This window comes from Gymnoscopelus braueri (assembly GCF_963280865.1).
Source record: "Gymnoscopelus braueri genome assembly, chromosome: 9".
Lineage (NCBI taxonomy): Eukaryota > Metazoa > Chordata > Actinopteri > Myctophiformes > Myctophidae > Gymnoscopelus > Gymnoscopelus braueri.
In genome coordinates, this window is record NC_137610.1 from 18,330,054 (window position 1) to 18,345,508 (window position 15,455).

Below are 15,455 nucleotides of genomic sequence, written 5' to 3' on the forward strand. Positions count from 1 at the left end.
TTACTATTTTTGAATTAAATAATTTTGAAGAAGATTTTGAAATCTTCTTCAAAATAGGGATACCAGGGTCAATGTGGTTAACATAATTATTTGTATTAAATTGTCAAATTGTGATTTAAACATATCAGACTACATTTCCAAATACATGTATTTAATTCAGTTTGACCAGAAGCAGGGATAAAACAAATCCCCACTGACGCTTAAGATGAATGACCAGAGGGGGTTGGATGTCAAAAACTGTATGGATTTTCCCCCCTTCCCCACCAGCAAATCGAACACTGGCCTGCATACACATTCTGAGATGCACGCGTGGTGTGCATCCTTGCAATTATGACACACGCACCTACTGTAGCACACAGACTTGGCCAATATTTTTGGACTGCTGAATATCTGAGCCATGTGCTTGACATCACTGATTCAATTTGTCTTGATCTAACTGCCAAACGTGATGAAATGATCTCACCCGGCAAGATACCAGATTCACAATCAATATACGTAATTCTGTCAACATTTTGTCATAGTATCTCCAGTATGTCTGCATTAAGAGCAATATAGGCTGTTGAATCTTTTTTTTTTGCTGTAGGAATTCTTGATATACTCTATTTAATACCTCTGACACCTATATCCTAATGCCTATGAACACTAAAAATGGCACTTGCATTGTTCAGTCAAGAGGAATAACGCATGGGACTCCATGATATAATACAATGACCCGACAAAAAACATACAGGTACATTGTCCAATTATACATGTGCTACTAATTCAGCTTAAGTATACGGCCTCAACACACAAATGCATGTACTGCATTTCTGTTGGACGCATTTCTGTCAAAGGAGAAACCCAGGAGTGTATGCATAGTACAACCCGGGTGAGATGGGCCACAGTAAAGCCTGCCCTAGGTCATCATTAACCACAATAACTCTGGCGTTAATGTTTTAGTTAATTTTGAAACATTTCGAATAAAAGAAATACACTTTTTCAAAAATATGTATTATTTTTTTCAGAAATATGTATTATTTTTTTCAAAAATATGTATTATTTTTTTCAAAAATATGTATTATTTTTTTCAAAAATATGTATTATTTTTTTCAAAAATATGTATTATTTTTTTCAAAAATATGTATTATTTCAAAAATGAATTTTAATTTTTCAAAAATGAATTTTAATTTTTCAAAGAATTTTAATTTTTCAAAAATGAATTTTAATTTTTCAAAAATAGCAGATTTACAAGCTTTACAAGCTTGTAGATTGGCTATGTTTGCTATTTGTCGTACGATTAGGGCCTAAGTGGTTGAGGCAAATTTTGACAGATGTTGAACAAATAAAGTGAGCAATTTCTATGCATTTCTGTGTAGGCGGCCAATCTAGCAGGGAATTAGGAGGAGAGGGAAACTGGCCTCACTCCAAGTTGCCCTGATGATCTTTCAAGAAATCTCATCCTGCGTTTCAAACTTCTCCACCATTAAATTCTCTCCACTCCCTCTCTCCAAAAGCAGCTCCACTTTTATGTACTCCCTCAGGGTAAAGGCATGTGGATTCATTATATTCTTTAGAGTTGGGAGGAGGGAGAAATGCAGAAAATACGAAGAAAAAGGACTGGATAGCTGCTTCTTTTTAAAATGTGAATTGCAATGATAGTATTCAAGTAAGTCATCATAGCTGAAACAATACCAGGACTAAATTATCTCAATATGATAGCTTGACTACAAGATTTCACTGAAGATCTTTCAAATATTTTACGTTGAAAATGGAATGGAGGCAGGTAAAACGCATTGCGCTGATGGTGACACAGGTTGGCAGAGTAACATATGAGAAACAGAGGACTCATTTACCACTTTAAGACCACACACTCAACTGAGTGTGAATTTGTAATTGTATTCCATTAAAATCAGACTATCCAGTATATGTTCAGTAACTTGCACCAAAGCTTGCTTTTATCCATAAAAAAAGCACACTTTTTTATCGAAAGACCAGTGTTATTCAGTTCTAGTTATGGTATCTCTGACCAGCAAGAGATTTTACGGCACATGGCAGACAAAGAAAAAGAGAGAAACAGAGGGTCACACAGACATGCCCGGGGTGCGTTATGTAAGATTTCTTTTTTAAAAAATAGACCAAAAAATAGAACCAGACAGGCAGACATGTACTGTAAGAACAAGAACACACAGATGACGAAGCAAACAAACAAACTGACCTGTGCCTCCTCTTTGTATGAGGAGCGTAGCCTCAGCCCCCACTGGACACTCTTTGAGCAGCTCCACCACACGTCCGTGTCCAGCTCCGGCCACTGCCTGCTGGTTGACCTCCAGGATCAGGTCTCCCTCTACCAGCCCTGCAGCTCCCTGGGAGCCTGGCTCAAGCACCTGGACCCAAGTACAGCACAGCCACAGTCTCACAACTCTGCCCTGCCTCACAGACTAGTCAGTAGTACATCTTTACTCACTACAGACATTCCCACATTTTCGGGACTTGTCATCGTGCGTTATGGAATCCACGCAAGCATCGGGTTCTTTTGTATTGTTTTTTAGTTTTCTCTGTCCTCTAATTCATATATTTAATATTGATGTATATAAATGTATATTCCTGTTGATTATTATGTTCTGTATCTCGGCTACATTGAAAATGAGGGCCTGCCCCTCAACTGTACTTCGAGCTGAAATAACGGTTATGATGATGATGATGATGATGATGTATTCAGAGAGCATAAAATGCTAACGCTGGCATCCCTATGTTCGCCATGTCATTTTAGGTGAAAGATGTCATTTAAAAAATGCTAACCTTTTTTTTATTATCTTAAATAAACAGTTTGTTGTACAACGAAGTATATGGGGCTTAAGTGGCTAATCATACTGCTCAGATGTTTGTGTAAAGTTCAATTGGATATCCTTTCGTATTTTCCAATTTGCGTTCAACACACATACTGTAAAACAGAAGACCACAGGTTACCTGTTTGACCCGCTGTCCAGTAGGACTGTCGGCAATCGTGAACCCAAATCCTTCCGCCCCTTTCACCATGGTAACTGTCAACAGCTCTGCCCCCTGCGCTGCCCCGGCTACGCCCGCGGCCCCTGAAGAGGCCATGGACACGTTGTCGTCGTGCGGAGTGAGCGCCGGCGCCGAGCCGGGAGTGGTGGGGGGCAGCGAGGACCCGTCTAGATGCGTGTCGCCGGGGTGAGGGGCTCCGGGTGGGACCAGGCCCTGGGGGGGCAGTTGGGAGCTCAAGGACAGATACTCCAGGTAGGGATCATAGCTGCCGCGGCCGTTCACCACCAGGGGGCGATGTTCCATGCCGATGGGGGTCAGGGACTGGGCTGCTGCATTGGGGTCCTCTGGGTCAAAGGGCAGAGGGTAACCTCGGCAGAGCACCAGGGTGACGCTCTGACCGATGGGCACCGACTGGAACAGTTTGACCACGTCGGCGTGAGTGGTGCCAAGGACGCAGATGTCGTTGATGTAGACGATGACATCACCTATAGGGAGGGGAGAGGTGACCAGAGGGGCTTCAGCGAGGACGGAGTCTGTGAGTCAGAACATCAGCTGAGGGGTCCAGTCTGTAAGCCTCACTGTGTATTACCCACGTGAACCCTAGTGTCCCTATTCTGGGCATGTCATAATAAGTGAACAACAACAACTACGAGAATAGCCGATTTACAAGCTCATAACGTGTTGCGTTGCTTTGTATGCTTGTAGATCGGCTATTTTCAGCCAAGAGATTCAGTGTAGAGGGAAAAGGGAGGGGGCCAAGTACACCTGAGGGGGGGGGGGGGCGGTGTCCTAGTGGTTAAGGCACGTGGCTCTAGTGCAGCCTGACAGCAAGTCGCAGGTTCTATTCCCGAGCCCAACGACCTTTGCTGCGTGTCACTCCCCGTCTCTCTCTCCATGTTTCCTGTCATTCTGAACTGTACTATCCAATAAAGGCAGAAAAGCCCCCAAAACTAACAAAACGAAAAAAGTACACCTGGAGGACCCCAGTCAATTAAGTAGAGTTTAAGTGGTCACCTTATGTCAACATGAGAAACCATGCCGAGAGCTCCCTGTGTACAAGAACACAAGGATCACTTGTACTCACGCACACACATATTGGTTTTGCAAACATTTGGGGACATTGCATTGATTTACATTAATTCCCTACTCTCTTACCCTAATATCAACCATATGAAACTGCAGTGAAATCAAATTGGGGAAACATTTTTGTTCCAAATGAAATGATGTGTGACACATCATGTGTCCCCGATCGACTGGTTTCTGGATGCCCAACATCTGTCCCAAAATGTGGCTTACAGGATGTCAAACACACAGACACACACAGACAAACGCACTGTCAAACAGTACATGATCATGGCCTCAGTGGTCGACATGCTGTGCCGAGAAAAATACCTCTTGTCACCTTCTGTTGCCATAACTGTCAACTCTCAGGGGCAACAGAGCTTGTCGCAATGACACAGAAGAAGCACAATGTCCCTCTGAAGTGCCACATGGGACTATAATATCATCTCAACAGCACTGCAGACACTCTACACCTACAGTGGTTTCCACTTTCATGTTGGCACTTACTGTCACCCTTTTTGGGGTTTGATTGACACAAAGCATCAGGAAGTCATCTGAAGAATAGACACTAGGGGCAGCAGAGAACTTGCATACAGCTGTTTGACAACTAGAGTAATGTCATTGATATGCAAATCATATATCTATGGTCCAACCCTCACCTATAATACAGTCCAACTAATTAAATTGTCCATGCAGTTGCTCAATCTTGATTTGATATTTTAAAAGCTTGTTAACAATATTCAGGAGTTTCCATAGAGTTATTTTGGAGTCTGTCATTGTAACTAGTCCCCAGTGTCAAAGGACATCTCAGCTCCTACAGTATATATTCTAGAAGGGAAGGAGTTCCACCGCACATCAAACCATTGCGTCTCAGGAGCAGGACACATCAGCAGACAATAGGAATGAAGCACTACTAGGGCATCACGGACCATTAAATAGCGTTTTTTTAATAAGGTACTAGATACCAGTACTAACGTTTCAATGCCTCATGAGTCATGAGGTAAAAACGATGACTTATTTTTGAAAGGTGTACATTCTCTAATAGCATAATAAGAATCAACATTAGTACAAGCAGTATTGCTATTTATTAAAATATTAGGTCTGGAGAAGAAATGTTTTAAGTGAAGTATTATAAGGAATTTTAACTCATCTACCTTGAGAGTAAAAAGATCAACAGTTTTGGTTGGTGCAAAGGAGAGTCCTTTACTCAGTAAAGGACTCTCCTTTGCCGTCTTTTCCGCTTGTGTGAGACTATGATCAGAGAGATTGATCACAGTCTCCTGTCTTCCTGTATATTCTGTTGTGGTTTTACCAACAGTGTGACTATGACAAACATGAGCAATAAACAATTTCCAGGTCCCCTTTTGTAAAATTGACTGTCTAAGCTATATTTCCTGACAACGCTTTATCGTAAATGCCATTTTACAGTGCAGATAAACAACAACAAAAATGCTTTTGTTGAATAATAGTGACTTTTCCTGCTGCCATGTTGAATATTTACATCGCTGTGATGATGTGAAATAGGGATGCTAGAAATAAATTTAAAAATACTCGTTCCAAAATACTCGTTCCAATCCCTATGCGAGTGCTTGTGTACTCATATGCAGGCGCTGTAACCACGTGAACCCTAGCATCCCTATTCTGGGCATGCCATAATAGGTGAACAACATTCCGCGGAAATAGGTGAACATTCACCTAAAATAGCTGATCAACAAGATCACAATGCATCGTGTTGTAGATTGGCTATTACCGGTCAATGAGGTATATATGGTGTTTAAGTGGTTAAGGGGGGTAATGTGATTAGTGCTTAGTGATGTTGTTGAAATGTGCGTTTTAGTAGTGTGGGGCTGACCAATGCAGTTACTGTTTGCCGTTAGAAAAGACAGAGGGAGACAAGAAATTAGATAAGAGAGCTTTAGAGAAAAAAAGAGAGAGCCAGGGAGAAGTAGAGTAAGAGAGAGTGAAACAAACATACAGCGAGAGAGAGACAGAGAGAGAGAGAGACAGAGAGAGAGAGAGAGATGGAGAGAGATTGACAGACAGACAGAGTGAAGGGTCAGAGCGCGGGCAGTGCCTCGTGAGTCTCTGAGGATATGTGAGCCATCTGGAGCAGACTGGCATGCACAGATATGTCTTATGATGCTGTGCCAACGTGGAAGTCTTGGAGAGAGAGACACATGGATGCATTTCCCACAGACTTCTCTCATGCATGCATCTGACGCTGTGAGTCGCATACATCTGCTCCGCCTTGCCTGATGATGCTCAGTGAATGAAAATACAAAACGGTGTGTGTGCGGCAGTGCTTGAGGTCGTGTGTGTTCACAGAAGTAGCCGTGCCCGGATTCTGTAGTTAAAGTCCCAGCCCCATGACAAATGCAACCACCTAAAACCCTGTATTTCACACTGCTGGAGGCACTCTCTGTCTAACAGACACGCACACACACACACACACACACACACACACTCACACACTCACACACTCACACACTCACACACACTCACACACTCACACACACACACACACACACACACACACACACACACACACACACACACACACACACACACACACACACAACACAAACACAATCCTTAAGAGCAATGCCACACAGCTGAAATAGGCCAGCTAATCTGAGCTGGGTAGAGCCTGCATGTGCCTGTACACAGCGTGAGTACACAGTGCATGTGTGAGTGTGCGTCTATGAGCACACCGGGTGTGTTTGTGTGGAGTGGACGGGTTCTGGCAATGTCAGAGAGCGGGGCGCATTAAGCGGCGGCGAGTGAGAAATCAGGGCAGAGAAAAAGGAAGAGGCTGACAGTCTGGGATGGAAGGATGAAGAGAGGAGAAAAAGAGAGAGAACTAGAGAGGTTGGAAAAGATGGCAGTTGAAAACACACGAGGGCAGAGAACAGAGATGAAAGGGAAAGTCAGCGAGAGGGAGAGATTCCAGATGAACTAAGGGAGGAGAGCAGGACGGAGGGAGCGAGCGAGGGAGGGATGGTGAGCGAGCGAGACAGATATTCCCGGCTCCAGCTAAAATGCTCAGTTTAGGCAACCAACAGGGTCCAGGCATGAGGCCAGCAGCATCACAGCGCGGCACAGACCCCTCCTCTCAGCCACGTGCCAGCCACAGCCTGCTGGGTGCAGGCTACCAATAACTCTCTGTGGCTGGACCCAAACAATACCATCACAGATTGTTTTTTACACGGGTCGCAGCATGAATGAATACACACCAAAAATAGCTGCTATTTTCAGCACGTAACTAAGTGCAAATCAGACACACTTAGCAGAGGTATCATTATACTGTAGTCTCAGCTTTGAGGATTTTTCAAAAGATTCATTGTTGGCATTATTTGCTTTACTTCAGTTAAGTTAGTGTAGAGAGACAGGAAATCAAGGGAAGAGAGGAGAGACATGCGTGACATGAGGGAGAGGTAGTTTCTCGGCGGAAAATAAGTTTTCGCTGTTCTCCCGAACAGGATTTGGAAAGCGCACCATGATGGCGTCAGATGTTTTGTTACGCTTATTGGCTGAAGGAGTTTGTCAAGGTAATTACGCTTATTGGCTGAAGGAGTTTGTCAAGGTCAACTCTGCCAACTATACTCATCTCCTATTGGCCGAAGTCCAGACTGATATCATGGGGAAGTTTTGTGAACCCAAGTCACGTGATCAGTCTGGCCAATGCCAGGCTAGCGTCCTCATGCTCACTAGGAACATGGTGTGTGCACTAACTGCCAGGCACCCCTGCATTTTTCTTTTCTGATGAACAATATTGCTCTCTTTGATATGTATTCTCTGGCCACGTAAATGTTTGGCCTTCAGCTGATGGTCTTATCAAGAGTGACTTCTGGCAAGTGAGTGGACAGGGCTTCAACGGCTTGAAAAATATCTCTTGGATGAGACACAAGGCTGAAGTAGGGATTAAAACGCCACAAATCAGTCTCTTTCCAAAACCCTCAATTCCCTATGCCAACGCACAGCAGAGGCACAAACAACAGCTATGATTTCACACAGGGTGACACATGCGTTTGTGTACCTGTGTCCATCTTTCCATCCTGTGCGGCGGGTCCCTCTGGTATGACGCTCTTGACTTGGAGGAACTCGTCCGGCTCATCCCCTCCAATGATGGTGAAACCAAAGCCCATGTTGCTCTTCTGCAAGGCCGTGGACAGGAAGCTTCCCTTCAGCTGAGTGGGGTCTCTCGTGAACAAGGGCTTCTCTGGAGATGTGCAGCAATGAAAAAGAGTGAACAGTATCAGAAAAATTGCCTTTTTGATGCTAGGGCGATGCTCTCCAAATCTGGTTTGTGTCAGAGTATACACACAGTATTGTGCATTTTATAGCAGTGTGTGCCTGCCATCACTAAACAAACAGCTGTTCTCTGGACAGGGTTACTTGCCAAAAAAAGGAATACAAATAATAAAAGGTTCTCATTATGATGGAATGACAGCAACTCCCAAGAATACATTGCAACAAATGTTTAAATTATTTAGTCCTCTTTTCTTATTGATTAAAAGAAAGAAGCTATTGTATAATGTATATAAAGCGTATCATGTCAATATTGTGTCAAATATAATGAAGATTGACATTTTGTCCAGTATCTGACCTACAGTAAGAACCCATAACATTGAAAAAGCTGTACAGTTTCAAAACCACGTGCCTTGAGTCAGTTATTTAAATATTGTATACTATTCTAGAATGTGTTCTAGTGTACGTGTGTGTGTGTGTGTGTGTGTGTGTGTGTGTGTGTGTGTGTGTGTGTGTGTGTGTGTGTGTGTGTGTGCACGCGTGTGTGTGTGTGTGTATTTGCAGGACTGCGTGCGTGCGTGCGTGCGTGCGTGCGTGCGTGCGTGCGTGTGAGAGAGAGAGAGTGAGTGAGCGAGTGAGAGAGCGTGCATGTGTATGTGTATGTGTATGTGTATGTGTATGTGTATGTGTATGTGTATGTGTATGTGTATGTGTGTGTGTGTGTGTGTGTGTGTGTGTGTGTGTGTGTGAGAGAGAGAGAGAGTGAGTGAGCGAGTGAGAGAGCGTGCATGTGTATGTGTATGTGTATGTGTATGTGTATGTGTATGTGTATGTGTATGTGTATGTGTATGTGTATGTGTGTGTGTGTGGATGTAAGGATTAAGGATGGTACCTCTGTATATAGTAGGCAATGGAAGGGCTGACAGGCCCTGGCTCTGGATCTGCTGTTGCTGTTCCAGTCGTCTCTTTGCCTCCAGGACTGGGTTCTCAAACTGGGTCCTTCTGTTGATGTGGCTTAAGAGAACAAAGCACACAAATAAACCCTATTTTATACTTAAAATTCTACGATATTTTTGAAGAAGTTTGCCTATAATGACAGGCCCAAGATAGGGACAACAGTTTGAAAGTGGTTATTCAACCGAGTAACCTTTAAGATGGTTAATTTGCTCAAAGCTTTGCAATGCATCGTATTTGTAAAGTGCAGCAATTAAGAATTGTTTTAGCATGAGCGTTCACAAGTATTTCATTCTTAATGTTGAGGTGGATTCAATTATTCATTGCAATAGGGCTGTAACTAATGATTATTTTCATAAAGTGTGGGTTATTGTTTAAATTAATGGTAAAATAAGGTATAAAGTACAAAATATTGGTAAATGCTCATTACTAATCTGAACCCAAACTTAGAATTGCTTAATATATTCAACCCGCAGTAAAAACATATATAATATGGAACAAAGACACGCATTCACATTTTGGTGAACTCTAATTCTGTAAATAAAACATTTTTACATGATCTTGACTTCAAGATCAATATGACAATTATTTCAAACTTTTGCCTCGATTACGATGAATAAACAATCATAAAAAAAGAAATAGTGAAAATAGCAGATCTACAAGCTCACAACACGCCACGATGCGACGCGTTGGGAGCTTTTAAACCCGCATTAAATCACCCCCACATTTTTACATGATAATCACTTGTTCTAAAATGTAATCGATCCCACAGAACTATTTGATTATGCAACCCATAATTAATTCAATTAATCGTTTCAATCCTAATTCAATCTCAAGCCCTGTAAATAACAGTGTTTTTTCTCTGTTTCGCTACACTGTGGTGCGGTTGAGTCAGCCAGACTTACTCTACATAATAGCTGCCGTATATAGGGTCATCGATCTTCTCCCAGCCATAGGGCAGCTCTGAGAGGAGGGAGAGAAAATGAAATTAATTCATGTGGAGAGCAGAGGACACATCGTAGCCATTAAATGGAGCTGTTGAGGGGAAACAACATGTTATCTGCTGAGCCCACTGCCAGACGCTCCCAGAATGCTCTTTTAGCGACAGATGACACTTCGATACTACTGTGGCGGCTTCAACACCATGATACAAAACCTTGGCCTAGACAGTACACACACACAAGCACTCGCTCACACGTGCAGGGTTTAAGCACGCGCACACGCACACACACACACACACACAGAGCAAGGTTATAATTGTTTTGCAATTTAAACAGTTTTTAACTTATTTAGATTTTTTTTTCTCCAATTTCTGTTTATTTTTTTATTGTAACATGCGTAATGCGGTATTTGTCAGCGTTAAGATTCAAAAAGATCAGAACACGTATTGTGTAATAAAAATCACAAAACATGCCATTTAATCACAGTAAAACTAGCATAGATAAGAAAAAGGAAGATACGATTTCTTATGCACCCAGAAAATGCACCCCAAAAATATGAAACCTTGACAAAGACAAAAATAAGGACATTTTCTCCATGAATACGTTATGTGAGCTTGTAGATCGGCTATTTTTTACTAGTTTGGGTCCCGGTCTCGAGCTATAAAGTTGGGGAGCCACTGCTGTAATGCACTGCTTCTGTACCATACAATGAAGTATATTACCCCTCTCTTACGATTTAATATTTCCTTCTCTCTCTAACCTCCCCACCCTCTCCTTTTCTCCTTGGATGGCCACTGCAGCTGTTGCGTTAAACTTCTTGTCTCTCCCCTTCTCCCTCCTCTCGTTCTCTGCTCCATCCTTTGTTCATCTACCCTTTTTCTGAGTTATGTCCTCCTCCCTCCATGGGAGGAGGAATTGGGTCAAGGCACTGCTAATATTCTCATGTTCTATATCCCATACGCTCACACACGCACACACACACACACAAACACACACACACACACACACACACACACACACACACACACACACACACACACACACACACACACACACACACACACACACACACACACACACACACACACACACACACACACACACACACACACACACACACACACACACACACACACACACACACACACACACACACACACGAACATACAGTAGACTTCACAGACATACACATGCACAAACATACAGAGAAAGGGCAAGAGTGCAAGAGTTTGCCTTGACACAATGCACGCAGACAGACACACAGACTACAGAATACTAATAATAAGCTTTGTCCTTAAACCTTAAATTGAGGATATGTTGACTTTGTTTTAAGCATTTATCTTCTTATTTGTCATCACTAAATCATATGGACATCGAGTTAGGTCACTGCAAAGAGGCTTACCCTCACTCTGTAAGACTTACTACCGCATAAAAAGCACTCAAACTCACACACATTAACAGCTATTCACCACCTACTCAAACATTATGTTAAATACATCAACTGATTATAATTCATTGTCAAGTGATCCTGAAAGACCGACCCCCACACACACACACACACACACACACACACACACACACACACACACACACACACACACACACACACACACACACACACACACACACACACACACACACACACACACACACACACACACACACACACACACACACACACACACACACACACACACACACACACACACACACACACACACCTGTTTGAAAGCACCCACTACGCTATTACGTATCAATGGAGGTACATTTTATTCAGGATAAAACAAGCACGCACAATGTTATCACATTATGGCCAAATGGTTTGAGAGATGACAGAGCAGTATCCGGGGTCAAGCATTAGTTGGGAAGAACACTTTACCAAATGCACCATTCACCACTTTCTGTACACAGTAAAATCCTTAGGGTTAATTTATCCGTGAGTGTACAAATGGAACCAAATGGATGCTTAGTCCATTTGGTTCCATTTGTACACTCTCAAGAGTAAAATTAACACTCAGGATTTGACTGTGTAGTGCAGTGGTTCTCAAAGGGGGGTCCGAGGACCCCCAGGGGTCCTTGAGGGGGTTCTAAGGGGTCCCCAGCAAAATGAGGAACAGTTTAATGTCATTATTAATTCACCAGCTAGAAGTTAGCCCAATGAGAGAATGATTATTCAGACCATAGATTTCACTCTACACCTCCCCACCTACAGTATAGTCAGTTATAGTCAATTCTGTACTCAAAAATCGAACAAATCAAAATATTTCCAAATGGGGGTCCACAGCCTAATAAGTATCAATTTGAGGGTCTTTGACATGAACATGTTTGAGAACAACTGGTGCAGTGTTATACAGAGACACACAAACACTCACCAGCCTCAACGAGAAGGTTGGGCAAGGAGGACAGGGGTTCAGAGCAAGGGTAATGATTTACGTGGGCGAGCAGCTGGGTGAACAGTGCGGCGGCTGATGGAAAGGTGACGTTGAATGTAATTTGATTGAAAGGTCAGCTGGAGGGGCGGAGCTTGTTGCTGTATGCAGGTGTAATGCTCCGCCGGCTCCGCATACTTTATTAGCTTAACACTGAAGATTTTACTCTGTACAGTCGCTGACAAAACCCCTCAACCATATCACAGCACCAAGACCTTGAGATATCCGTGACCCCATTTAATTTAATTTTTTTAACCCAGCCGGTGGCAAATATATACTTTCAATGACGACCTAACTGTGCGACACCTAACACCGTCCTCTATGTCTAATACATTTAAGACTTTGGATTAGTGTTGTCTCTCCCTCCACCTCCCCAACGTGAACGTCCTTGGGTATATGCGTGTGTGTATATGTGTCGATGCACGCCAGTTGGCGAGCGGTCTGATCTGCCGCTATAAGGGAGGGGGAAAGGGTTAACTACTGCAATCACGTTGGATCGGTTCCACAAACTCTCTAAAAACGCCACACGAGGCACTCCCGTTACCTTGAGCGACCCTTTCTGTCGAACAAGCACAGAAAGTAGTGCTTCAAGTCAGACGCTGCCAACTGCCTTAAACCCCCCCCCCCACCCCCTCTCACTCTGCCTGCGAACCACCTTAAACGTCTGGCTCCTTCGTCCAGTCGCCAGCCTCCGTCGCTTGCCCTCCCCCTGAAGTGAAAAGGAGACAGTTTCCATGGAAACCACCAGTGGAAGTCTCTTTTTTCCTCTCTCCTGAGCTGAGAGCTCCGTCTTGTCTCTATTTGCTGCCTCTGAAATAGAGACAGTGTGAGAATTCATGTGTGTGTGTATGTATTCCCACATATGTACATGCTTGTGTGCTTTTTGTGTGCATGTGTCGTGCGTTTTGGCATTGTCGTGTTTCTTCTCAGCGTAGATGAGTGAAACGAGAGGTTTAGGGTCGTGATTCACTCCGCTGCGCGTCTGAATGAGTGACAGCCTCATCCGCTGTGACACTAAATCAATTAACACCTCACACACACAGCATGCACACCTAAGCCACAGCAATGGTGACAAATTAACATTGTTTTCGTGCATGTGTGCATGTGCGTACATGCGCGCTCTGTGCGTGCATATATATACATGTAGCTTCCACGAATGTGTGCAGCATTTGTTCCAATGTGTGTCTCTACTGTGGCTGTACAGCTTGAAGCTCGAGGTTGTTTCCTGTTACTTGTTCACGTGCATCTGCACTCCTGTCTCTTGACATTACGTCTCATTTTGATTCCCTCTGACTGCATCAGATGACTCATCACTCCCCCTCACACACACAGATTCTCTGACCAATATGCAGACGGGCAGAGACAAGATGAACGCAACCGACCCTCGAACTAGGGCTAGGGCAATATATTGATATTATATCGATAGTGATATGAGACTAGATATCGTCGTATTGTAATATTGTGATATGACATACAGTAAGCGTTATGATTCTGATGCATTGCCATCTTTTATACTATCAAACATGTTCAAAAATGTATCAAAATTGCGAAAATAGACAATCTAGATATAGTCACAATACAGTATTATCATCAGAATAATTGATATCGAGGTATTTGGACCAAAAGATTGTGATATTTGATTTTGTACAGAACATCTCCCAGCACTACCTGAACCCGATTTTTTTTTAACTGACACAAGCCATGTCTTGTCTGCTGGAATGAAATTCTATCAATGCACAAAAAGAGCATTTCAAACCTCCAATGATCCAGATCACTGAACCCGCTAGCTTATCTAAGACGAGAATTCTAATATTGCTGTATTGTGTTTACAATGCACACCTAGACAAACATCTGTATCTGTAAGCTATATCCTCCACCATAACAGCCCTTTTATTGTGGAAAATGCGAGTGGTAGAAATGCAAGCAGGTTGGTTCAATAGCAGGCAGTCTTCCAAGTTTCCATGTGCCTGTAAACAGACGCGAATGTGAGTTGCTGAATAAATATTGCATTACAAGCCTTTTTTTAATTCAAACCTCTAAAGAGAGGTTTCTCTGGAGAGAATTGTGATGAGAGAGAGCCAGACAGTGATGGACAGAGAGAAAGATTAAGACGGAATGGGAGACGGAGATAAAGAGAGTGTGAGACAAAAGAGAGACAGAAAGAGAGAGAGTGTCTGTGTGTGTGTGTGTGTGTGTGTGTGTGTGTGTGTGTGTGTGTGTGTGTGTGTGTGTGTGTGTGTGTGTGTGTGTGTGTGTGTGTGTGTGTGTGTGTGTGTGTGTGTGTGTGTGTGTGTGTGTGTGTATGTGATGTGCGCCAGAAGAGTAGTTCTGGTCCAGACCACAGTGAAATAGCAGTGATGTAACTCAGAGGTAACATTCAGAGTGGCTCAACCTCTGTATGACATTAACCCAGTGGTTCCCAAACACTGCGTCTCATTGGTTGGCTATGGACAGTTCAGAAACCAGTGAGCGACATCATAAATGGGGATTCCAAGCTAACAGAAACTAAAGCATTTATCTTCCTGGAAAGTTAGCATGCTATGCTACAGTAAAGTCCTGACGTCACTCGTTCATCTCCTGGGTCGCGGAAGTAATTTCTCTATGGAGAATAACATTGGGTCATCTTAGAATCGTCTCATATAAGAATTGTGGTTAAAAAATAAACAAACTGTCTCGCAGATATTGCCAGGGAGGTGGCTCTGTATCGTTTATGATAGTCAGTCACTCATATTTAATACAGTCTGTTTCTGGCGAAAATGTAACTAATTCGGCGGAAGTAACATTAGCGTTTTCTCACCGTCAGTTGATGCTTCATATCCATAAGAGTCAAACCGCA

General features: G+C 43.0%; 1 protein-coding gene across 3 annotated transcripts in view; it reads right to left on the minus strand.

Moving 5' to 3' along the window:
• LOC308091468 (membrane-associated guanylate kinase, WW and PDZ domain-containing protein 2-like) overlaps positions 1-15,455 on the minus strand; it is a 99,186-nt gene that overhangs the window by 18,234 nt on the left and 65,497 nt on the right. For 2 of the 3 annotated variants that reach the window (XM_080437092.1, XM_080437094.1), the window contains exons 7-11: positions 10,155-10,212; positions 9,188-9,309; positions 8,084-8,266; positions 2,947-3,470; positions 2,195-2,363 (exon numbers count right to left, since the gene is read on the minus strand). In XM_080437092.1, the coding sequence (XP_080293218.1) occupies positions 2,195-2,363; positions 2,947-3,470; positions 8,084-8,266; positions 9,188-9,309; positions 10,155-10,212 (1,056 nt within the window). The remainder of the gene's footprint in view (positions 1-2,194; positions 2,364-2,946; positions 3,471-8,083; positions 8,267-9,187; positions 9,310-10,154; positions 10,213-15,455) is intronic. The other variant, XM_080437093.1, reaches the window with a different exon arrangement.